Raw genomic sequence first — 24,143 nt, 5'->3', positions numbered from 1 at the left:
ACTAATATGTGATCCAACGTCCAATTAAAATGGCTGCCCAGAATGATACTGGGCCCACTGAGTTGTCTGATTTCTGTCAGGGAAGAATCAGAAAGGAATCCTCCCTCTTCACGATCGCTATACATTATCATTAACAAGCACCTGTCTGCCCATTCCCATTGAAACCATTGCTGGGACTCAGCAGCTTTGTGGCCCTTGAGTGATTGTTTCCCAAAGCGCAGATCCATTGCTCCACAGCTGAGTGGGTTTATGTGAGCTCTGTGCCTCCCTCTCCATGGGATACCCGATATGTTGCCACTGTGACGTCAGCAAAATAAATGAACCAACGCAAACCCCATCAGTGTTCACATATGGCTGACATTGCAGTTTGACTCATATCTTTAGAGACCTGGATGATGTAGATTGTAAAACAAGACGACAGAGGTTGAAAATTCAGAAACCCAAAACACAAATGATTTGCAAATATTCTGCAAATCTTATCTTCACCTAATCTACCTGACGCTATTTGTTTTCAAAGATGTTAAATTGTACCTGTAATGCTGAGATCATTATCATCCAATGGAAATCTGTCAGATGCTGCTTAATGCCAAGAGAAATGTAATCCCATTTTATTACTCTAATGTATCTACAGTAGATTCTGTCAGATTCCTCCAGTGTGTGTCTCATTCGTTCTTGACAGTAGAGGAGTTTAACGTGGGACATTCCTCACCGGAGCTCAGTTGACCTGCGAAGAGAAACAACATTTTCCCAGTCCTTTTATTGTGAGGTAATTTCCTTATTACAAACATTGTGCCAACGGCTAGTCATCAATATCCCTTGGTACAATATCATATCATCAGGCTCGAAGGTATATTATTATTCATTAATATCACTTCGAGCCTGATGATATGATGTTCATCCTGGAATATATAAATTGTACAATAATCATGTCTTTCTTTTATCTTTCCTTATTGTTTTTCGAGGGTAATAATCTCTTCAAAAAAAAATATTTATTTGTTTTCTCAATCCACAACTCTTTGTGAGACACTGCTGTGCGCAATTGTCTGCTGCATGATTCAATCAATCCATTTTAGAGTATATTTTATGAAGTGCTTTGATGTATCTCAATGATGTGATTAGGCTGTATATATTATTATTATTATTACAGATGATTCAACATATGAACCATCATATCATGGCCATATTATCTGCTTTCCACCGAAGGAAGAAACGTAGTTTGTTGGGCGTGCTCGCTGTGTTCCTTTTTTGCTTGCTGTACAGATATGAAAGAGCAACTCACACCCAGTATAAACAGGATGGTTTCCTGTTGGTGCCAGATTCCAGGTGTAATGTCAACCCTCCATTCCTGGTTATTCTTGTGACCAGCGCCACGAACAAGAATGAAGCTCGTGCGGCAATCCGGCAAACCTGGGGCAAAGAAACAACCATTGGCAACAACAGAATCGTCACCTATTTCCTCCTTGGATACAGCGCACATTACCAGCAACAGCTCCTGAATGAGAGTTTGCAACACAATGATATAATCCAGCAGAATTTCACTGATTCCTATTACAACCTGACGACCAAAGTGCTGATGGGAATGGAATGGGTAACTCGGTTCTGTCCATCCTCCTCCTTTGTCATGAAGACAGACACTGACATGTTTGTGAACACCTACTACCTGCAGGAGCTTCTAGCCACAAAGAATCGAAGCGACTTCTTTACTGGGGAAGTCAGGTTTAAAGAAACACCAATAAGGCGTGCCAATAATAAATGGTATATAAGTAAAAGAGATTATCCTCACCCAACGTTTCCGACTTTTTGCTCAGGAACTGGCTATGTTTTCTCAGCTGATGTTGCGAAGAAAGTTTGGGAGGTTTCAGCCCAAGTGCCCAAACTTAAACTGGAGGATATTTACATTGCCTTGTGCCTGGCGAAGCTGAAGGTCGTTCCGGTTGAAATGCACTCAGTGAAAACATTTTACTCCTCAAAGGTAAAATTCTCTATTTGTCGCTATCGGAAACTGGTGACCTCTCATGGACTGAGTCCCTTGGAGATACAGATAGGTTGGGAAGCTACGATGAATTCCACCAGGGAGGAATGTCCTGAAGAGAGGAAAAATTGATGAGCAGCACTTCACAAACAGAATCGTTCTGGCCACAGATGTTATTTTACACTTCCATGATATTGCAGAGCAACATGGCTTCACCTATTTTTCTTCACAACAGGTCATGAAATTTACACTCTGAATGGACAGAAGTTCAAAACAGGTCCAAGATCAGTTCAGACAACAATCGCCCAAACACTGCTGTTGTAACATTTGGTTGTCAAGAGGCTGAGTATTCTCGTGTGATGTTACGCTGATGTCTTTCCGAGTTCAGAGCAAATATGGGCCAAACAATCAATGTTGGAAAGATGTAGCGCACGATACTAGACTCAGGCAAAAATATATTGACATGAAATCTGGGGGTGTGTGGAGGCTATGAGACTTTTGTAGGTTTGAATGAGATACTTGCTGAAGCCCGGGAGAGTGTTCTCCAAAAACTACAGATGGATTTTGATGACGTGTTTTGTCTAATAGATAATTACAGATTTGGGGGGAAATATCTTTATTTTTATCATAATTATTACTGGTGATAATTAACAAGTCCTAAGCTGTATTTTACCCCCCTATAACTACAGTTACTATAATGGCAATATAAATTGTATGCATTCTGTATTTATAATAATAATCATTGCATTTGATAAAGCGCTTTGTCACTTCTTCGAGATGTCTCAAAGCATTTCACAGGATATACTGTAAAGTCGATTGACAGTCTATTAGACATCAAGCTGTAAAGGTTGATACATTTCAAACGAGATCTACACAACACGGTCTAAGAACATCCTGCTTAATGTTTAATCATTGAGGGACTTGCAAAATGTCAGGGGCATAACTTGCGTCACTTAGATCAGATATGAGACTTATTGAGGCAATCAAGAGGAAAAGAGAATTCATTAAAATACCCATTGAATAGTTTATATAAACTTCAGACACCAAAAAAATGCCCAGACCATGATGTTAAAGTTTTTCATTTATTGTATAGTAAACAGCACAAACATTGCCAATTTCAACTGTGATAGAACAAAACTGTTAACAACAATACAACATTTGATATAGCGCTGTTGTTGAGACATCTCAAACGCTTCACAGGATATGCTGTAAAGTGGATTGACTGAGTATTTTGTGGGTAAAACATGACTACTAATTGTTCACAGCTGTGTCGCACAAACCATCATAGATTGAGTGACCAAATTATTTTTTGGGAGTGGGATTATTATTGTTTCCAGCTCTGATATCTGGGACAAACAGCTTATCAATGAAGAATAAGATCAAATGGGCTGAAGGGCCTTCTTTATTTGAACCTTATGACTTTGTGATCTCCTTCTTGTGATCTCTACTTGTAATTTTGTGATTTCATGACCTTTTGGTCTTAAAGGACATTTTCAATTTCATTTAAAAAGTAAATAAAAATGCTCTGCACTGAAATGCCAATTTGTTGAACATTCATTCCTTTTTATTTACCATCTAGACGATCAAAGCCAACAGACTTGTTGAAAGAATCTCTTTTTAGTGAATAATAATCCTTGGATTTGATATAGCAGCTTATCATGTCATTGATATGTCTCAAAGCATTTCACAGCATATACTATCAAGCTGTTTGACTGTGTATTTTGTGAGCAAAATGTAGCAGCCAAATGTGCACAGTCGTGCCCCACAGACAGCCGTGGAGTGAATGACCACTCCATTTGGGGGATTTTTGTCCAGAATACTAAGAGAAATGCCCTTCTCTTTCGCCTGAACGTTTAATGTCCCAGTGCAAAGGACGGCACCTCTGACAATGAAACACACTCCCAGCACTGCATTGGAGTGTCACCTGAGACCATATGATCCCCAATATAGGGCTGGAACCCACAACCCTCTCTCTGAGAGGCGAGTGTGCCAAGCTGAGACACAATGTTAGTTAATTGGTGGCAAACAAAACCACCTGTTTAGTCCAGTAAGCACAATGGACCAATGTAGACTAAGACAGTTGCCCATAATGATATTGGGCCCACTTAATAATCTGATTCCTCTCAGGGGAGATTCAGACATGAATCCTTCCTCCTCACGATTGCTATCCATTGTCATTAACAGGCTGCCCATTCCCATTGAAGCCAATGCTGGGGCTCAGCATCTTTGTTGTGGCCCTTGAGTGACTGTTTCCCAAAGTGCAGGGCCATTGCTCCACAGCTGAGCGGGTTTATGTGAACTCTATGCCTCCCTCCCCACGGTATACCCAAAGTGTTGCCTTATAATAAGTCAGCAAAAAACTAAACTAGTGCAAACCCCATCAACATTTATATCGTAGTTTGACGCATATCTTTAGAGACCTGGATGATGTAGAATGTAAAACAAGATGACAGATGTTTGAAATTCAGAAATCCAATCCACAAATGATTTACAAATATTCTGCAAATCTTATCTTCACATTATCTACCTGACGCCATTCTGCTTCCAAAGACATTAAATTATACCTGTAATGCTGAGATCATTATCATCCAATGGAAATCTGTCAGACGCTGCTTAATGACCAAGAGAATTGTAATCCCATTTTATTACTCTGTATTGTATTTACTGGAGCTGCCTCTGTCAGATTCCTCCAGTGTGTGTCTCATTCGTTCTCGACAGTGGAGGAGTTTAACGTGGGACAATCCTCACCGGAGCTCAGTTGACCTTCGAAGAGAAACAACATTGTTCCAGTCCTTTTATGGTGAGGTAATTTCCTTATTACGAATATTGTGCCAATGGCTGTTCATTAATATCCCTTGGCACAATATCATATCATCAGGCTCGAGTTATATTATTATTCATTAATATCCCTTCGCGCCTGATGATATGATGTTCATCCTGGAATATATAGATTGTACAATAATCGTGTCTTTTCACCTTAGAGTAAATCCTTTGAAGTACTTTGAGATGGCTCAATGATGTGATTAGGCGCTATGTCAAATGCAAGGATTATTATCCTTATTATTATTATTACAGATGATACAAAGTGTGAAACATCATTTCATGGCCATATTATCTGCTTTCCACCGAAGGAAGAAACGTAGTTTGCTGGGCGTGCTCGCTTTGTTCCTTTTTTGCTTGCTGTACAGCTATGAAAGAGCAACTCACACCCAGTATAAACAGGATGGTTTCCTGTTGGTGCCAGATTCCAGGTGTCATGTCAACCCTCCATTCCTGGTTATTCTTGTGACCAGCGCCATGAACAAGAATAAAGCTCGTGCGGCAATCCGGCAAACCTGGGGCAAAGAAACAACCATTGGCAACAACAGAATCGTCACCTATTTCCTCCTTGGGTACAGTGCCCATTACCAGCAACAGCTCCTGGACGAGAGTTTGCAACACAATGATATAATCCAGCAGAATTTCACTGATTCCTATTACAACCTGACAACCAAAGTGCTGATGGGAATGGAATGGGTAACTCGGTTCTGTCCATCCGCTTCCTTTGTCATGAAGACAGACGCTGACATGTTTGTGAATATCTACTACCTGCAGGAGCTTCTAGCCACAAAGAATCGAAACAACTTCTTCACTGGGGAGGTCAGGTTTAACCGCAGTCCCATGAGGAGGCAAAATAGCCAGTGGTATGTAAAAGAAGAGGAATATCCGCACCCAACGTATCCGCCCTTTTCCTCAGGAGGTGGCTATGTTCTCTCATCTGACATTGCAAAGAAAATTTGGGACATTTCAGCTCAAGTTGCCAAATTTAAACTGGAGGATGTATACATTGGGATGTGCTTGGTGGAACTGAAGATCATTCCGGTAGATATGTGCTTGAGAAAAGTATTTTTTACCAGAAAGGTAAAGTTCCATGTCTGTCGCTTTCGGAAACTGGTAACCTCTCACCGACACAGCCCCGAGGAGTTACTGTTGTTTTGGAAAGCTCTGATGAATTCTACCAGGAACGACTGCCCAACTGAGAGGAAAAATTCATATTGATCAGGAACATCGTGCTAATAAACCTTTTCTCGCTGCACATGTTATTCTATTCCCCATGTTATTAATTCACTGCGGAACATATTTTTGTTTGCAACAGGATATAACATTTACCTGATGCATACAATGGGCTAGCAAAACACACAGTCATTGCACCTTATCACAAGATCACAAGATCAGTTCGGACGAGGAAGACGCCTCGGCCCATCCGATCTCATCATTACAGAACACCACCCAACTGTATGCAAAGTATGAGTGAAATTTGCATAGATTATTGACTCTTGAATGAGACTTGGGTAGATGTATGACCTAGATTCTAGGCGATTGTACAATTTATACAGATCCTGTACAACAGGATACAGACTTATGCAAGTTCTACAACAACAACAACAACAACAAAATTACATTTATAGAGTGCCTTTCATGTCGGGAGAATGTCCCAAAGCTCTGAACAGTCAGGTGTTAGGGCCCGAGCATGGGAGAGGGGTGGTGTAGGGGTGAGGGAAGGCAGAGAGGTGGGAGGGAGACCAAAGGCACGGTTGAAGAGAAAGGTCTTGAGACCGACCTTGAAGGAGGCAAGGGAGGAAGCGATGCGAAGGGATCGTGGGATGGAGTTCCAGAGTGCGGGTCAGAGAGGCTGAAAGCCCGGCCACCGATGGTAGGGCAGGTCAGCCGGGAGACATGGAGCAGGCCGGAGCCTGATGAACGGAGGGAGCGGGCAGGCTCGTAGGGAGTCAGCAGGTCAGAGAGGTAGGAGGGGGCAAGGCCATGGATGGCCTTAAAGGTGAGGATGAGGATATTGAGCTCGATCTTCTGGGGGATGGGGAGCCAGTGGAGTCGGGCGAGGGTGGGAGTGATGAGGGTCACGGAGCCTTGTGCGTGAGAGTACACAAGCTGCCCAACTGAGAGGAAAAATTCATATTGATCAGGAACACCGTGCTAATAAACCTTTTCTCGCTGCACATGTTATTCTATTCCCTATGTTATTAATTCACTGCGGAACATATTTTTGTTTGCAACAGGATATAACATTTACCTGATGCATACAATGGGCTAGCAAAACACACAGTCATTGCACCTTTTCACAAGATCACAAGATCAGTTCGGACGAGGAAGACCCTTCGGCCCATCCGATTTCATCATTACAGAACACCACCCAACTGTCCGCCCAACAACAGCATCATTATTTTGTTCATTGTTAGGGCTATTAAATTATGTGCATTTTAATTCACTTAATTATTTCTTACATTTTCATTGTTTACTCTAGATTTAATGATTGTTCTTGCATATACAGGTATGTACCTAATAGATAAAAGTGCACTGTTGTTTTAAAATTTGACATAGGAGGATGGGGCTGGGGGAAGGTGACCCAAAGATATATCTTAAGGAGGACTTTAAAAGTGGGGAGAGAGGGAGTATGTTAGAGGAATTCTGGAATGGAATTCCAGAGAGCAGGGCAGAAGGGTTAAAGCTCTACCATTGATGTGGAGGGCAGGAGATATAAAACAACTGAATGGCGAGGGCAGTAGGGTTGAAGGAGGTCACAATGGAAGCTGCGGAGAGGCCAGGGAGAGATTTCATTGTATGGATGTGGATTTTCAATTTGATCTGCTTGGGGGATGGGGAGCTGGATTGGATTCAGACAAGGATGGAGATGATAGACTCGCGGAGCCTGTAGTGGTAGAGGACTTGAGCTTCAGCATCCTGTATGGTCTGCAGTTTGTATAAGGAGGAGTTGAGGAGTCCGGCCAGCAGGGTGTTGGAATAATCAAACCTGAATGTGATAAAAGAGGGGGTGAGGGTCTCAGTTGCCTTAAGAGAGAGGTACAAGAGTTAGTTTTTCTGTTATTGTATTCAGGGAGGGTGTAACTATAACATGAACATTATTTGCATGCACCAAACCGCACCCCACCTCACCCCACCACAGTTGCCTTGATTAAATATACAGTTGTAAAGTTTGATATATGTGAAATAAGATCAATACGAAAGGGCTAAGAACATCCTGCTTGATGTTTGCACAATGAGTGAATTGCAAAAGGTGAGGTGACTGGCTACCTCTCTCCCCTCTTTTGAGGCATATCTGAAAATAAAACAAAGAAAACCTAACTGACAAAACGTAACGCACTTTAAGTCATCTTTCCCCTCCGCATCCCCCAGCCCTCTCGGTTCCCTCCCCCAGCTTGGATTCCCAGTCCAGCATTGTGAATGACCTTTGTTCTTGCAACCTGAAAGGTGCTGTATAAATATATGTCATATAAATATAACATGTGTCACTTGGATTAGATGTGAGATTTACTGAGGCAATCCAGAAAAATCCATTTAATAGTTTAGATAAACTTCAGATAAGCAATGCCCAGAGCATGATGTTAATGTTCGTCATTTAGTATGTGATAAACCTTACAATCGTCGTCGATTAAAACTGCTAGAAACAAAACTTTTCCCAACTCAGATACCTGGGCTAAGTGGCTTTTAATGGAGGTTTTCAATGTCCTCTGAACAAAACTGAATAAAATGCTCTGCATTGAAATGCCAATTTGTGTGACATTTACCATTTACTCTGTTTTACCAGAGAAATTGGATGATCAGACAGAAAAAGATAATTAATCTCTCTTTCGTTGTTCAAAGGTAAAGGGTAAAGGTTCAAAATTAAGAAACCTAATATATCACTGACACAATCTGCAGCTATTATCTTCAGATTCCATTACTGCTGACATTATACCCCTTCCAAGGTCAATAAACTGTAACTGTAAAACTGAGATCATCAAGAAGTGGAAAAAAGGTAAATCTATTTATTACTTACTCTTGGTTGTAAGCACATGCATCTAAGATTACTATAAATTGGTGTTAACTCTTCGCTGCTCAGAGATCTTGGGTAAAACCACAAATGTTCCGGATTCCTCATTACTCTCCAGTTATCACTCTGTGAAAGATACATTTGTAGCTTCCGAAGGGGTTGCTTTGATAGCCATCAAGATCATACTTTGGAGGCTGTCCCAATTTTTAAAGATTATTGAAATGATTTTCATCAAGATAGTATTAATGGTTCTGTTAGCTCTTTCTTCCTGTCCGGACAGGTGATGGGGAATATGAATTTTCTGTTTGATGTCCAAATCCTGCAATCAGAACTTCATCACTTGTTCACCCGCAAGTTTTTCGCTGCACATGTTATTTTATCCCCCATGTTATTAATTCACTGCGGAACATATTTTTGGTTGCAAAAGATATAACATTTACTGATACATACAATGGGCTAGCAAAACACACAGTCATTGGACTTTATCACAAGATCACAAGATCAGTTAGGACGAGGAAGACCCTTCGGCCCATTCGATCTCATCATTCCAGAACATCCACCCAACTGTCCGCTCAACAACACCATCAAGCTCCAGTTTCCTAGCCTCAACCTCCTTATCTGGCAGCTTGTTCCAGCCGTTGATTGTCCACTGAGTAATGAACAATTAACTTCCTAGTACCTGTCTAGCCCCACACCAGAATTTGAGCTAATCATCTACGCTGAAGCTCCAGTAAGGTACATGATGGAGCAGTAAATTGTTTTAGTTGCCTCCGTTGGGTGATAGTTTCAACTAATTTCCTATTCCCCTGTTCTATTAAGGCATCCTCCCAACTTGAAAAGCACTATATAAATGTAACTTGTATTGCATAACGTGATACAGTGCAGCTTCAATGTTATATGATACTCTAAAGTATGGTGATGGGTTTCCATACGTGTCAGTAGCTGGATATCAAAACAAATCTATACTTTACAGGAGGGTGGTCCAACTGGCAGCCAGTGGGTCTCATCCGGCCTGGGGGATGATTTAATCCGGCCCGCGAATTATGGCCGGCTTCAGGGTTTTATCTCCCGGCTGTGCTTCTCTTCCAGTCGGTCACCGGGTGATGGGAAGAGGGGAGGAATGGGAGTGTAGTAAATCTCACATGAGTCGTATCAGTGGGACCATACATTCCAATGCAGGGCATTGGAATAATCAAACTTGGATGTGATAAAAGGTTGGGTGAGGGTTTCAGTTGCCTGAAGAGAGAGGTACAAGAGAGATAGTTTTTCTGTTGTTGTATTCAGGGTTTTTCTGTTATTGTATTCATGTAACTATAACACAAATATTATTTGCTTGCACCAAAAAAAACACAGTTGCCTTGCTTAGACATACAGCTGTAAAGTTTGATATATGTGAAACAAAATCAATATAAAAGGGCTAAAAACATCCTGCGAAGAGGGTCTTGAGATGGGTCTTGAAAGAGACAAGGGAGGGGCGAGGCAGAGGGACTGTGGGATGAAGTTTCAGAGGGTGGGTGCAGAATGGCAGTTTGTGGAACGGGCGAGGATTATAATTATAAATGCGTCTCTTGATCCAATTCAATCCACGTAGTGAATGTCTGCTCCATTCTGAAGCTAGTGGTGCTCCGCCTGGTATTGTTTCTCATTGGGGAAACCTTCGCCTACTTCTCAAGCAACTCGGTAATCACCAGGATATATTTATTTCCCTTTCCCATAGTGGAAAGCGGATCCATAAAGTCTCTCTGTAATCAGACTTTGGTTAACTACTTCTCTGTGGCAGCAGGGGGCATTATTTCTGCTTACTTTCAGATTGTTCTCGGCACATGTTAAACAAGTGTCACAAAAAGAACTGCAGTCGTTTGTGAGTGGCTGCTTTCTTCTTTTATCCCCACCTACTCCCCATCGCCAGTCGATCCCAAGCGGTTTGCATAATAAAACTGTAAATGTAACTTACCTGCCTTATAAGGGATTTTTAACTCTGCTTTTTGTAAAGCGAATGAGCCAGCCCTTTCTGCTGTTTACTTTATAAAACCCGAGCTGCTGCCATGTAAGCTTGTGCCTCTATCTATTGCTCACAGGCAGTCCACTGTGAATAGAGCTGCATAAATGTGTGTAGAGTGGGTTAATTAGGAACCCATGAACAGAAGAACCAAAGTCAGTTGTATTTTGCATTATTAAGCTCATTTAATTAAGTAATAAGGCAGAAAGACATATACTTTTGCATCAGATCAATAAGCATAGTTACAGAAGACAGAGTTACAGAAAGTTGATAATAGCAAGCATTGAATCGAAGGAACTAGCAGTTGTGTTGCCACTGTATTCTCGTATCGTTGCAGTTCTTCTGGTCTTCTGTTTTGCTTTTTTTTCCGACGTTACTGGAATTATTGGAACCTAGAACAGTCGAGGTTGAGTGGCTCGAGTTGGGCAACCTCTGGTAGAAGCTCTGCCTTCCTGGAGGAGTCGGAAAATGTAAGTCACTTTCAAACCGAACACTTGGCATGACCACTTCAGACTGAACAAAGTATCTAATGTCCTCCATCTAAAAATGTTTCCTTTATCTTTCTTTCCTCGCCCCCTTGTCTGCTTGTCCTTCTAATCTGCTCTCTTCCAACATCCCCCCAGTTCTGACGAAAGGTCATTGTCCTGAAATGTTAACTCGTTTTCTTCTATCTGTGGATGCTGCCTGACCTGCTGCGTGTTCCCAGCGACTTCTGTGTTTATACCAGATTTCCAGGATCTGCCGTATGTTTCCTTTTGAACAAAGTATAGCTTAGTTATACCTCCTTCATCATTTTTCTTTTTTTGACATCAAGGTGATCCGTGTGAATCTTCACATTCTCACCCATCTGATAGCTGTTGACAGACTTTTAACCATTAACAAGTGAGTTGCATCTGTGATATATTCACTTCTGAACCAATGAAACTCTTCAATGCACAGCTCACTGACATTTTTCCATAACGTTTTGTCTGAAGTAATACTAACAGCCCCGAAACATGCATGACAGTTAAATATAAATTCCATAATTCGACTCAATTTAATGTGATTTATAGTGTCGACGATATTAATGATAGTAATCCTTGCATTTGATATAGTGCCTTATCACGGCTTTGAGACATCTCAAAGTGCTTCCCAGAATATACTGTAAAGTGAATTGACTGTGTATGTTGTGGGTGAAACAAGTCATTTGAACATTGACTAACAAGCATTAGTGACCTTCACCTGACCAAAACAACCAATTTAGAATCAAGATTGTCATTCCACAGGTTAGGTAACAAACATAAATATCCTAAATTAACTAAATAAATATATTAAGCAATAATAATAACACTTGCATTTGATATAGCACCTTATCAAGTCGGTGAGATGTCTCAAAGTGCTTCACAGGATATACAGTACTGTAAAGTGGATTGACTGTGTATTTTGTGGTCAAAATATGACAGCCGGTTTCAAAGACATGATAAGGAGCAATATCAAATGCAAGGATTATTATTATTATTATTTTAAAAGACCAGGAATTGAAGACAAAGCTAGCAAATAAAGAAGAAATAAGAAAAGAAACTGTAGTTACTGTATTCTGTTCTCCAGATTAGTAATTATACCTTTTCTGTAATTATTAATACCGTGGTAAAGATTTATGGACAAAAAAATGTTGTCTCTGGGAACTTGACTATTTGAGTATCTAAAGAGTCAAGTCACATTATTTTGGAGTCTTTCTGAGTTCAAAGTGAGTACTTTGCAAATGTAGCAATATTTACTTCATTTCCAATCCATTATATGTTGCAAAGCACTATGAAATATCTTTTAAGTGAAAGCCATTGTATACAGTAATTGCAAATTATCAATACAGCAATCGACATTTATACCGCGACTTTCATGCTGGGAAAATATTTTATACAGTTGAGTGCAATCCCGACCTGGGAGGATGAGGCTGGAGGAAGGTGACGGAAAGAGGGAGGGTGGGATAAGGACCTTGAGACGTTTTCCAGATGTTGTTGTTGTTGTTGGAAAGGAGCTTCACAAATGTAATTTGTTGTTGTTGTTGTTTTGCTCTTCTTGTGACTATCGCATAACCTTGTCCCCTTGCCACTGACTTCTCTACAAATGGAAATAGTTTCTCCCTATTAACCCTGTCAAAACCCTTCAGAACTGTGCACAACTCTAGCAGGCCACCCCTCACCTTTCTCTGTTCCAAACTATGCCCCATCAAAGCGTTTGCACTTGTTGTTGTATAGGAGGTGTTTTCAGAGCACATTGACTTTACTGAGTGCCTGCCTCAGTAGACAGGGAATGTGGTAAAGGTTCAAATTAAGAAATCCGATACACCTCAGATCCAACCTATCACAGACCCAATCTGCAGATCTTATCTTCACGTTCCAATACTGTTAACATTTCCGGGCTGTTGCACACCCCTTCCAAAATCAATCATTTCTAACTGTGAAGCTGAGATCATCATCATCAAGAAGTGGGTAAAGGTAAATCCATTTCATACTCTCCATTAATATTACCCTTAATTCAGTTTTTACTTCTTTTTGAGAGTGGGGATGTTTAACGTGGGACAATCATCGCTAAAGAGTTTGGTTGACCTTTCAAGAGACATAACTTTGGTCACAATTTATGTTATGGTAAGGCCATTCGCTTTTTCGGAAAATTGTGCCAATCCATCTCCTTGTTTCATTCCCTTCGAGCCTGATGATATGATGTTCACCCTGAAAGATATAGAGCTTACAATAGCCATGTCTTTATTATATCTCACAGGAGATACAAGGTGTGAAATGTGATTTCATGGGCATACTATCTGGCTACCACGTTGTTGAATCAATTCACTTTACAGTATATCCAGTGAAGTGTTTTGGGACGTCTCAATGATGTGATGAAGCGCTATATCAAAACCAAGGATTATTATTATTGTTGTTATTATTATTATAGATGATTCAATGTGTGAAACATCATTCCATGGCCATATTATCTGCTTTCCACCGAAGGAAGAAACATAGTTTGCTGGGCGTGCTCGCTGTGTTCCTTTTTTGTTTGCTGTACAGATATGAAAGACACATTCACACCCAGTATAAACAGGATGGTTTCCTGTTGGTGCCAGATTCCAGGTGTAATGTCAACCCTCCATTCCTGGTTATTCTTGTGACCAGCGCCACGAACAAGAATAAAGCTCGTTCGGCAATCCGGCAAACCTGGGGCAAAGAAACAACCATTGGCAACAACAGAATCGTCACCTATTTCCTCCTTGGGTACAGCGCCCATTACCAGCAACAGCTCCTGGATGAGAGTTTGCAACACAATGATATAATCCAGCAGAATTTCACTGATTCCTATTACAACCTGACAACCAAAGTGCTGATGGGAATGGAATGGGTAACTCGGTTCTGTCCATCCGCTTCCTTTGTCATGAAGACAGACACTGACATGTTTGTGAACATCTACTACCTGCAGGAGCTTCTAACCACAAAGAATCGAAGCGTCTTTTTCACCGGGACATCAGGTTTAACCGCAGACCAATTAGGAATAAGAAAAGTAAATGTTACGCAGGTGAAGCGGAATACCCTTACCGAAGATATCCGCCTTTTTGCGCAGGAACTGGCTACATTTTTTCAGCTGACATTGCGAAGAAAGTTTGGGAGGTTTCAGCCCAAGAGGCCAAATTTAAACTGGAGGATATTTACATTGCCTTGTGCCTGGCGAAGCTGAAGGTCGTTCCGGTGAAAATGCACTCGGTGAAAACATTTTACTCCTCGAAGGTAAAATTCTCTGTTTGTCGCTTTTGGAAACTGGTGACCTCTCATGGAATGAGTCCCTTGGAGATACAGATATCTTGGAAAGCTATGATGCATTCCACCAGGGAGGACTGTGGCAAAGACAGGATACATTAATCAGTGGATGAACATAGGATGTGGAAATGAGAAGGTCATAGAGATAGGAGATGCTCAGGTCACATGGCTACGCCATGTAACATCTTTTTAATTGAACCAGGACATTAAATTTATACTCTGATGGAGTGGAAGAAAAGTAAATTAATTTATTACTGAAGCTGGCATCAGTCAATACTTTGAGCCAGCTACAATAATGATAACAACTTAAAATTATATAGCGCCCTTCACACGGGGTAGGGTCCCAGAGCTCTTGATGGTGGTTGAGTCTGACAACGAGCCAGGAGGGGAGGGAGTGGGAAGGTGACCGAAAGCACGATCAAAAAGGAAGGTCTTTAGATGGGACTTGAAGGTTGGGATGGAGGGGGCAAGGCGGAGAGATTGAGGGAGTGAGTTCCAGATTTTCAAGGTGTAGTAGCTGACGGCACGGCCACCGATGGCGGAGTGGATGGGACAAGGGACAAATAGGAGGCCAGAGCCAGCCGAGCGGAGGCAGCGGGTGGCAGAGTAGGGGGTAAGCAGATTGGATAGGCAGAGAAGTGCCAGTGTATGAAGGGATTTGAAAGCAAATTAGAGGATTTGAAATCGATCTGTTTGGTAACTGGGAGACAGTGGAGCCTGGCAAGTAGTGTTATGACAGGGGTGAGTATCTGGGCGGCGGAGTTTGGGATTAATTGAATTACATGTATGGTGGAGCTGGGGAGACTAGAGAGCAGGGCATTGGAATAGTCCAGCCGGGAAGTGACGAAGGCGTGGATGAGGGTTTCGGCTGCGTTGTTTATGGATGGAGGTGGGCAATGTGACAGAAGTGGAAAAAAGCGGGCCTGGTCAGGGAATGGATTTAGGATAGAAAGGAAAGCTGGGGATCAAACCTGAACAACAATAATAATATGATTAATAATAATAATCCTTCCATTTGATATAGCGCATTATCACGTCATTCAGACACCTCAAAGTGCTTCACAGAATATACTATAAAGTGAATTGACTGTATAATTTGTTGGCAAAACATATTTCACTATTGTGCCCAAGCTGGTTCCTATGGTCTAACTTCTGTAACTTTCTCCCTCCAACACTCTGTCTCTTTCTATTGTTAAGTCCGCCTCAATTATCACCTCTTTGAACGAGACTATGGCTATCTTCCTCCCCCTTCCTTCCTCGAAAAAGTAAACCCAGAACAGTACTTTAGGAACCATTAAAACAGTAGAACAAACGGACATAGGTTTCGAGTTCCAAAGGATAACTTTCAGATAGATACCAAGGAGTATTTATCCAGAGAATAACTAACAACTAGAACATGTAGGTTTTAAATAAAAGAGGCAGCTGACAATCAGTTTGTGAGCCCTTGCAGATTGCTTGGAAGGGAGGTGAGGTCAGGATGCTGGGCTCATTTGAAAACACTGATGTTGTGATGGGAAGATGGTCTTCTGGAAAGATGAGATCAAAAGGCTGAAGAGCGTTCTTCATCTGAACCAATCTTGTGATATTGTGATTATGGAAATAGACTTGCTTGTCTCTGCGAGCTCTTCTCTTGTTAATTTTATGTTCTATGACATACATGTCCTCTGTCCACATAAGCTTGCAAACTGACTGCCAGTCGCCTCTTGTGTATTAAATCCTACCATTAAGATGTTCAACCATAGTTTCCACGTGATAATTCAATACATTCTGTGTAGTGTAGTACTCTTAGTTTGTTGTCACCTACTGGATTCTTATATTCAACGACAGTTCTAGTATAACCAGTGGGGTAAAACCATGTAATGTAGTAATCTCAAACACTTTTCTCATCAACATTTTGTTGCTCAATCTACATGTCTTTTACTCTTTTTGGTCAGCTGGGTGTCTGACAAATGCGGGAGCGTATCACCATGCTTAAGAGTTTCAAAACCAAAATGAGGGTTCCATGCAACATCTTGACTAAGTTAGCAAACTCTTGTATAAAATATAATGAATATTGATTGACTATTGTTATTGAAATGTAGTGATACTTTGGCTAAAAATGGATTTTGCAATCAAACATTATCAGTGGCAATTTCTATTAAGTTCTCTTTTGATCTTAATAATAATAATCCTTGCATTTGATATAGCGTCTTTCACGACAGAACGTTGTGGGTTCAAGCCTCACATGAGGACTGCAAACTCATAGCCTAGGCTGTGATCCTACTGCATTTCTGGGGGAGAGATGCATTGTCAGAGGTGCCATTATTCAGATGAAATGTTAAACTGAGGTTCCGTCTGCCTGTTCAGGTGCTCTTTAAAGATCCCCTAGCACTAATCTAAAAGAGAAGGAATCTTCTCTCAGTACCCTGACCAACAGATAAAAATTGGCCATTCACTTTGTGGAACATTTTCCATACACAGTCACTACCCTTCACTGTAACTTCCGTGAAACAATTTGAGGCATTTTGAATGTTGTAATAAGATGCCATATCAAATGCAAAGATTTTTATTAAATAGAAAATTTCAGGTTCCTGTGATTTCCATCTTATTTAACTGTTACTCGCGGGTTAATGTGAAAATATTATAAGGTTATGCAGCTTATTTCAGGAACATAGAGTGAAAATACTGTTCCTATAGAATGTTTCCTTAACTCTCAGCTTCTGCACGTTTTATTTTAAGTTTCTACTGACATCTAACCTGATGCCTGTATATCTTGAGCATCATGTTATTTAGATATTTTACAATAATCCTTGCATTTGATATATCGTCGTATCATTTTGTTGAGGGGTCTCGAGATTCAATTATGCACAGCAGTGTCCCACAAACAGTTGTGAATTTAGTGACCAATTTTGTTTTGAAGGATTATTACCCTGGGAAAGCGATCTGCCAATCGACTAACAACCGGGTTCCTACTAGGTGAACAGAGGTGTGGGTGGGGTAACAAATCGAACCTAAGCCCTTTCATTTGCAAGGCGAGTGCACTAACCACTTCACTACAGGACTCCACGCATTTGGGGTCTTCTGTTATCGTTGAACAGGAGACCCCAAAGGCTGGGGTTCAAATCTCCTTGGCAGCAGTTAGGGGATATGTTTATTTAGATAAAAACAAGTAAAATACTTTTTTTGTTTAATCAACCAGTAGAAAAGAATAAAATTGGGTATATTTTTAAAGCAACAAAAAATCGTGCTAGAGTTAGCTGTGTAGTGTCGGAGTCTTGAACAGAGAAATTGAAACGATTCAATCGGAAAGATTTTTTTGAGACAATTATATATATATTTTTTCAGATTGCCAATTTATTTCATGACCTGTGGCTATTACACTGGAAAACATCATGTGCTATTCTAAAGTAAGGGTTGTTCACGTCATAATCATGTTATACTGTAATAACATGCGGATAAAATAGCTTTGACAAGAGCAAGAACAATTCTATAAGTGATTTTTTCCTATTCAGTTTTTTTTCCCTTCTGGGCAGTCCTCTTTGGTGAAATTCATTAGTTTTCCAGTAGATCAGCAAATCCTTGGGATTAATTCCATGAGAGGTCATCATCTTTTGATAACGACAAACAGAGAACTTTACGTTTCTAGCGTGAAATGGTTTCTCCAAGAGCAGTTCCACCGGAGTTAGATTTAATTTCACGAGGCACAATCCGATGTAAACGTCCGCCACTTTCAATTTGCGCACTTGCGCTGAAACACCCCAAACTTTCTTCGCAATGCTACCTGAGAAAACTTAGCCAGATCCTGAACAAAAGCATGGATACGTTAAGTGAGGATAATCTTCACTTATGTACCATTTACTATTCTTATCCCTTATTGGCCTACAATTCGCACTGACTTCCCCGGTGAAGAAGTCACTTTGATTCTTTGTGGCTAGAAGGTCCTGCAGGTAGTAGATATTCACAAACATCTCAGTGTCTGTCTTCATGACAAAGGAGGAGGATGGACAGAACTGCTTTACCCATTCCATTCCCATTAGCACTTTGGTCGTCAGGTTGTAATAGGAATCAGTGAAATTCTGCTGGATTATATCATTGTGTTGCAAACTCTCATTCAGGAGCTGTTGCTGGTAATGTGCCTTGTACCCAAAGAGGAAATAGGTGACAATTCTGCTGTTGCCGATGGTTGTTTCTCTGCCCCACGTTTGCCGGATTGCTGCACGTGCTTCATTCTTGTTGATGGCGCTGATCACAAGAATAACCAGGAATGGAGGGTTGACATTACACCTGAAATCTGGCACCAATCTGGGTGTGAGTTTGTCTTTCATATCTGTACAGCAAGCAAAAAAGGAGCAAAGCGAGCACGCCCAGCAAACTACGTTTCTTCCTTCGGTGGAAAGTAGATAATATGGCCACCAAATGACGTTTTACATGTTGAATCATCTGTAATAATAATAATAATAATAACAATAATAATCCTAGGTTTTAATGTAGCGCTTCATCGCATCATTGAGACGTCCCAAAACACTTCACTGGATATACTGTAAAGTGAATTGACTCAACAACGTGGTAGCCAGATAATATGCCCATGAAATGATGTTTCACACCTTGTATCTCCTGTGAGATATAATAAAGACACGGTTATTGTAAACTCTATATCTTTCAGGGTGAACATCATATCATCAGGCTCGAAGGGAATGAAACAAAGAGGAGGATTGGTACAATTTTCTTAAGTAACTCACCTTAAAATTAAAAGGGCTACAGTTATCTCAGCATATAAATCAAACGCTGGTGAAGATTATCCTGCTTTACACCTCTCTGGCATGAATGAGTGAAGCCTGGCATCAGTGGAGGCTTTCAGAGGCAAATAGTTGCCTTGGACTTACCAAGTTTCCTTGTTCCTCTATCTTACAGGTGCTCAATTGTTATAATCTTAATTTTCCAGATATATTGTGTTTTGGGTGAGGCGTGCACACGCCCAAGCAATTTAAGCAGTGTGAAAAAAAAGAGGCGGTAAAGCCAAACCAAACAGAGTTCCACATCTGACACCTACACATAGAAATTCCTGGAATTCCATTTGGAATGGAATTGCTCACTTTCCAATGGGGTGCATCTTATTAACCTATTTTCAGAGAATAGTGTATCAGATGCAGGTTGGCAAGAGACAAGGCTTGGGCCACCCAAGAGTGTTTATTGGGGTACTACTGCTGGCATTTAGGCAGCTAAAACTGCACAGCTTGGCATTGAAAGCACTGTCTGGCAAATTGCCCAGCTCGGACCACCTTACTCAGGGCTTTGGCTTGCAGGATTAAAATGATCTGAGTGGGAATATTACCTTGAAATAATGGGTCCTCCTCGACCTATCGGCCGCAATCGATACGGTCGACCACTCTATCCTCCTCCACCACATATCCTCCCACCTCAACCTTCAAGGCCCTGTCCTTGAGTGGTTTAGGTCCTACCTCTCCCACCGTCTTCATTTTGTCTCTGCAAACGGCTTTTCCTCCACCCCCCGCACTGTCTTGTGCGGTGTCCTTCAGGGCTCTGTCCTTGGTCCCCTCCTCTTCACCTTCTATATGCTCCCTCTTGGTGACATCATCCGTAGACATGAGGTTAACTTCCAACCTCTATGCGGATGACACCCAACTCTACCTTTCCTCCTCTACCCTCAACTCCACGACCACCCATGTCCTGACAGCCTACCTGTCTGACATCGAGTCCTGGACGAGAGACAACTTTCTTCAGCTCAACGTGCGCAAAATTGAGGCCCTACTGATTGGCTCGCGTCAGCGCCTCCGCATCTCAGGCGCTGACAGCATCCAAGGCTGCACTCTCCACCTCTCACAGCCGGTCAGGAACCTCAGTGTTCTGTTCGACCCTGAGCTGTCTTTTCTTCCCTACGTCCGCACCACAACTGGCACCGCCTTCCACCACCTCCGGAACATCGCCAGACTACGGCACTACCTCACCCCTCACGCTGCTGAAACTCTGGTCCACGCCTTTATCACCTCAAGGCTGGACTACGGGAACTCTCTCCTCGTCGGCCTTCCTGGCACCTCCCTCCACAAGCTGCAGGTCATTCAGAACTCTGTCCCGCACCAGGCTTCGCGACCACATCACTCCCACCCTCGCTCGCCTCCACTGGCTCCCCATCCCCCAGAGGATCGAATTCAAGATCCTCATCCTCACCTACAAGGCCATTCATGGCCTTGCACCCTCCTACCTCTCCGACCTACTATCCCCCCACATACCTGCCCGTACCCTCCGTTCCTCTTGCTCCGGTCTGCTCCACATCCACCCGCCCTAACCACCCTACCATCGGTGGCTGGGCTTTCAGCTTCTCAGCCTCTAGGCTCTGGAATTCCATACCCCAGTGCCTTTGCCTTGCTTCCTCCCTTTCCTCCTTCAAGGCCGGGCTCAAGACCTTTCTCTTTGACCGTGCCTTCAGCTCCCCTCTCGACTCTCTACCCCCTCCTCGCTCCCTCCCTTTCCTCCTCTCACTCTGACCATTTCCCCCCTGCTCGGGTCCCGACCCAATTGTCCAGCGCCTTGGGACGTCCTCCCAACGTGAAAGGTGCTCTATAAATGCAATCTTGTTATTGTTGTAATAATAATAATAAAATTGAGACATCTCAAAGTGCTTCACATGATATACTCTAAAGTGAATTGACTGAATAGGAAATTGACTGAATAGGAAAACCTCTCATCAAAACCTACCGCTCCGCTCTTGCCTCGGCCAAATCGTCCTTCTATTCCAGGTTAATCCTGGAGGCAAAGGGCAACCCCAGGCTCCTGTTCTCCACCACCAACCGGCTCCTCCGCCCTCCCCGCCACGACTTGCAGATTCTTTCCCCTGACTCGCACTGCTAGAAATTGCTGGACTTTCTCAAGTCCAAAATCGAGGGAATCCGCTCAGCTGCCACTGCCCCTCCAACTTCCACCCCCTCCCTACCTTCACCCCACACTCCGACAATTACCCATCCCTCCTTCCGCACGTTTGAACCTGTCAACCCCTCCTCTGTCTTCACCACCATATCCTCCATAATGCCCACCACCTGCTCCCTGGACCCCATCCCCACCCCTCTCCTTAAATCCCAGCTCCACCTCCTTGCCCAATTACTCGTAAACATCATCAATCTCTCCCTGTCATCTGGCACTGTTCCTTCCCCCCTCAAAACAGCCATTATCAGCCCCAACTTGAAGAAACCTTCTCTTGACCCATCACAGCTATCCAGCTACCGGCCCACCTCAACCTTCAAGGTTCTGTCCTTGATTGGTTCAGGTCCTACCTTTCACATCGCCTCTACTTCGTCGCAGCAAACAGCTTCTCCTCCAGTCCCTGCACCATCTTGTGCAGTTTTCCTCAGGGCTCTGTCCTCGGTCCCCTCCTCAGGTTTAACGACACACCAGTAAGGCATGCCAATAATAAATGGTGTATAAGTAAAAGAGATTATCCTCACCCAACATATGAGTCCACCAACCACTATGCTACAAGACTCCACTCCATATATTTCAATCCTTGTTACGTGGAGATTGAAGAGCAATTCCCATTTCCATGTGTAAGTTGCAAGCATTTTAACTCTCTGTCTTGTTTGTATACTTTTAAGTATGGGTTGTCACATTTGTCAGACACCTGGCTAACTGTAAAAAATTAGGCAGGTCACAGTGGAGCCAGCATATCCCCATTGGAAACCTAGCTTAAGTTTCCTTCCTGCTCCCAGTTACTTTGGAAAATGGGAGGAGGAGCTTTCAAGCAAGAAATTATTAATAATAATAATCCTTGCATTTGATATAGTGCTTTGAGATAAAACATCTCAAAGCGCTTTACAGAATATATTGTCAAGCGAATTGTCCAGGATAATTCAATTCATTTTTATTTCCTTAGCATTTCTGTGAGACCTTGGTTTAATTTGACCTACTAAGTCAACCATTTTGTTCTTGCTGACTTAATAAAGCGTTCTTGAAATAATTCAATCTCTCCTTTGTTGTGTTGCTGGCTTCCACCGACGGCTAGTCACAGATAAAGCCCAAGTGACAGAGATATGGTTGTGTACTCACAGGAAAAGCATATGTTATATAACTTTTAAAAGCTCTTTTTAGTGTTTTTACTCATTTTCTTACCCTGAAAACTTCAAGCGTTGTGCTGCTTTCTTGCTTGAAATCACCTCCTCTCACTTTGCGAAGTAAGTGAGAGCAGGTAGAAAACCTAACCTCTGTTACATGATCTTAGAGGAATTGTGAGCCAATGAAATAGCTTGATTGCCCAACCCCTCATCTAAGACATTAATTTTGGTGTGTTACAGGTTCTGATGAAAATTTACTTCATTACTATTTGGCCTCTCCACTGTTACCATAACATCTGGGAAACTTTTTTATGGGTCCTAAAGATTTTGCCAGGAAAAATATAATATTAACCCCACATTGGGACTCGTAACCCAAATAGTCTAGTTTGACACTCTAATGTAGTGAAGGGGGTGTACTGCATTGTCAGAGGTGCCATCCTTTGGATGAGATGTTAAACTGAGATCCCATCTGCCTGTTCAGGTGGACATTAAAGATTCCATGGCATTATTCAAATGCCAGGACAAACTCTCCTCTCTTTTCAAATAGTACCATAGACTTTTTCACGTCCAATAGAACAGGCAGATGGGAATTCGGTTTAACATCTCAGCCGAAGGATCATAGCTCTGACAATACAGTGCATTCCCAGCAGTGTATTGAAATGTCAGCTTTGACTATGTGAGTGTCAAGTCCTGGTGTGGGGCTTGAACCACACACCTTGTTTGGGAACACTGCAATGTCGGAGTTGGCAAAATCTTTCACAGAAGATGTTAAACTCAGGTCCAATTTGTCTGTTCAGGTGGATGTTGAAGATCCTTCGGCACTGTTCGAAAAGAGAAAGGAGTTTCTTCTGGTATCCTGGCCAATAATCCTGGATAAAATGGTTGAAGTATACCCATTTGTTGGACCTGCTGTGTGCAAATTAACTGCTGCTTTTCCATACAAATACAGTCACCGCACTTGACTGCAATCTCCTGTTGAGTGCTTTGAACCATTCGCCCACAAAGAAATATACAGTCAATTAACTTTACAGCATATTCTGTAAAGTGCTTTGGTGCTATATCAAATGCAAGGATTAATATTCTTTGAGGATTGCATATGCAATGGCAAATGAAAGTACAGTGCAGGATTGTTACTACAGGTGCATTAACAGGAGCCTGCATTGCTCTCTAGAAAAAAAGAAAACCGTGCCAAGCAGAAGGCAATACACACCCCCGCAGTCATAATAATAGTGTATAATAACAAGGGGTGCAATTCCGGGTCTCTGCCCTGTCCAGAGCCATACGCTCCTCCCCCTCATGGCTCTGACGTCACCGACAAGCTGTCCATCACCGACTCTGGATCGGGATAAACCAAAGGGACGTGTGGAGAGGGGGGTGGGAAGTACCAAAATAAATGCCAGCCCCTGCCACCCTCTTTGCGTATTATGGAGCATCATTAGAAAAACAGGGAAAGCGCAAGCGGTGCGATCCATCCATTTTTTTAAAAAAAAACCCACAGCGGCAACGGTGTCGATGATGTCCG

At 42.2% G+C, this 24,143-nt stretch overlaps 2 protein-coding genes and 2 pseudogenes across 3 annotated transcripts; 3 read left to right on the top strand and 1 right to left on the bottom strand.

Moving 5' to 3' along the window:
* Positions 1 to 661: 661 nt before the first annotated feature.
* LOC103179992 (beta-1,3-galactosyltransferase 5-like) lies at positions 662 to 3,508 on the top strand. Of its 2 annotated transcripts, none has more exons than XM_007895574.2 (2): positions 662 to 766; positions 1,148 to 3,508. In XM_007895574.2, the coding sequence occupies exon 2, from the start codon at positions 1,148 to 1,150 to the stop codon at positions 2,102 to 2,104; it is 957 nt and encodes a 318-aa protein (XP_007893765.2). In that variant the 5' UTR covers positions 662 to 766; the 3' UTR covers positions 2,105 to 3,508.
* A 1,182-nt stretch (positions 3,509 to 4,690) lies between these two features.
* LOC103180072 (beta-1,3-galactosyltransferase 5-like) lies at positions 4,691 to 6,179 on the top strand. Its single transcript, XM_007895688.2, has 2 exons — positions 4,691 to 4,772; positions 5,048 to 6,179. The coding sequence occupies exons 1-2, from the start codon at positions 4,770 to 4,772 to the stop codon at positions 6,008 to 6,010; spliced, it is 966 nt and encodes a 321-aa protein (XP_007893879.2). The 5' UTR covers positions 4,691 to 4,769; the 3' UTR covers positions 6,011 to 6,179.
* Positions 6,180 to 8,027: 1,848 nt separating this feature from the next.
* LOC103180071 lies at positions 8,028 to 14,725 on the top strand (annotated as a pseudogene).
* Positions 14,726 to 17,995: 3,270 nt separating this feature from the next.
* Positions 17,996 to 18,886, bottom strand: LOC103180070 (annotated as a pseudogene).
* Between the last annotated feature and the right edge of the window lie 5,257 nt (positions 18,887 to 24,143).

The sequence above is a fragment of the Callorhinchus milii genome, unplaced genomic scaffold (assembly GCF_018977255.1).
Source record: "Callorhinchus milii isolate IMCB2004 unplaced genomic scaffold, IMCB_Cmil_1.0 Scaffold5, whole genome shotgun sequence".
NCBI classification, from domain to species: Eukaryota; Metazoa; Chordata; class Chondrichthyes; order Chimaeriformes; family Callorhinchidae; genus Callorhinchus; species Callorhinchus milii.
This window is presented reverse-complemented; position numbering and strand designations above follow the sequence as displayed.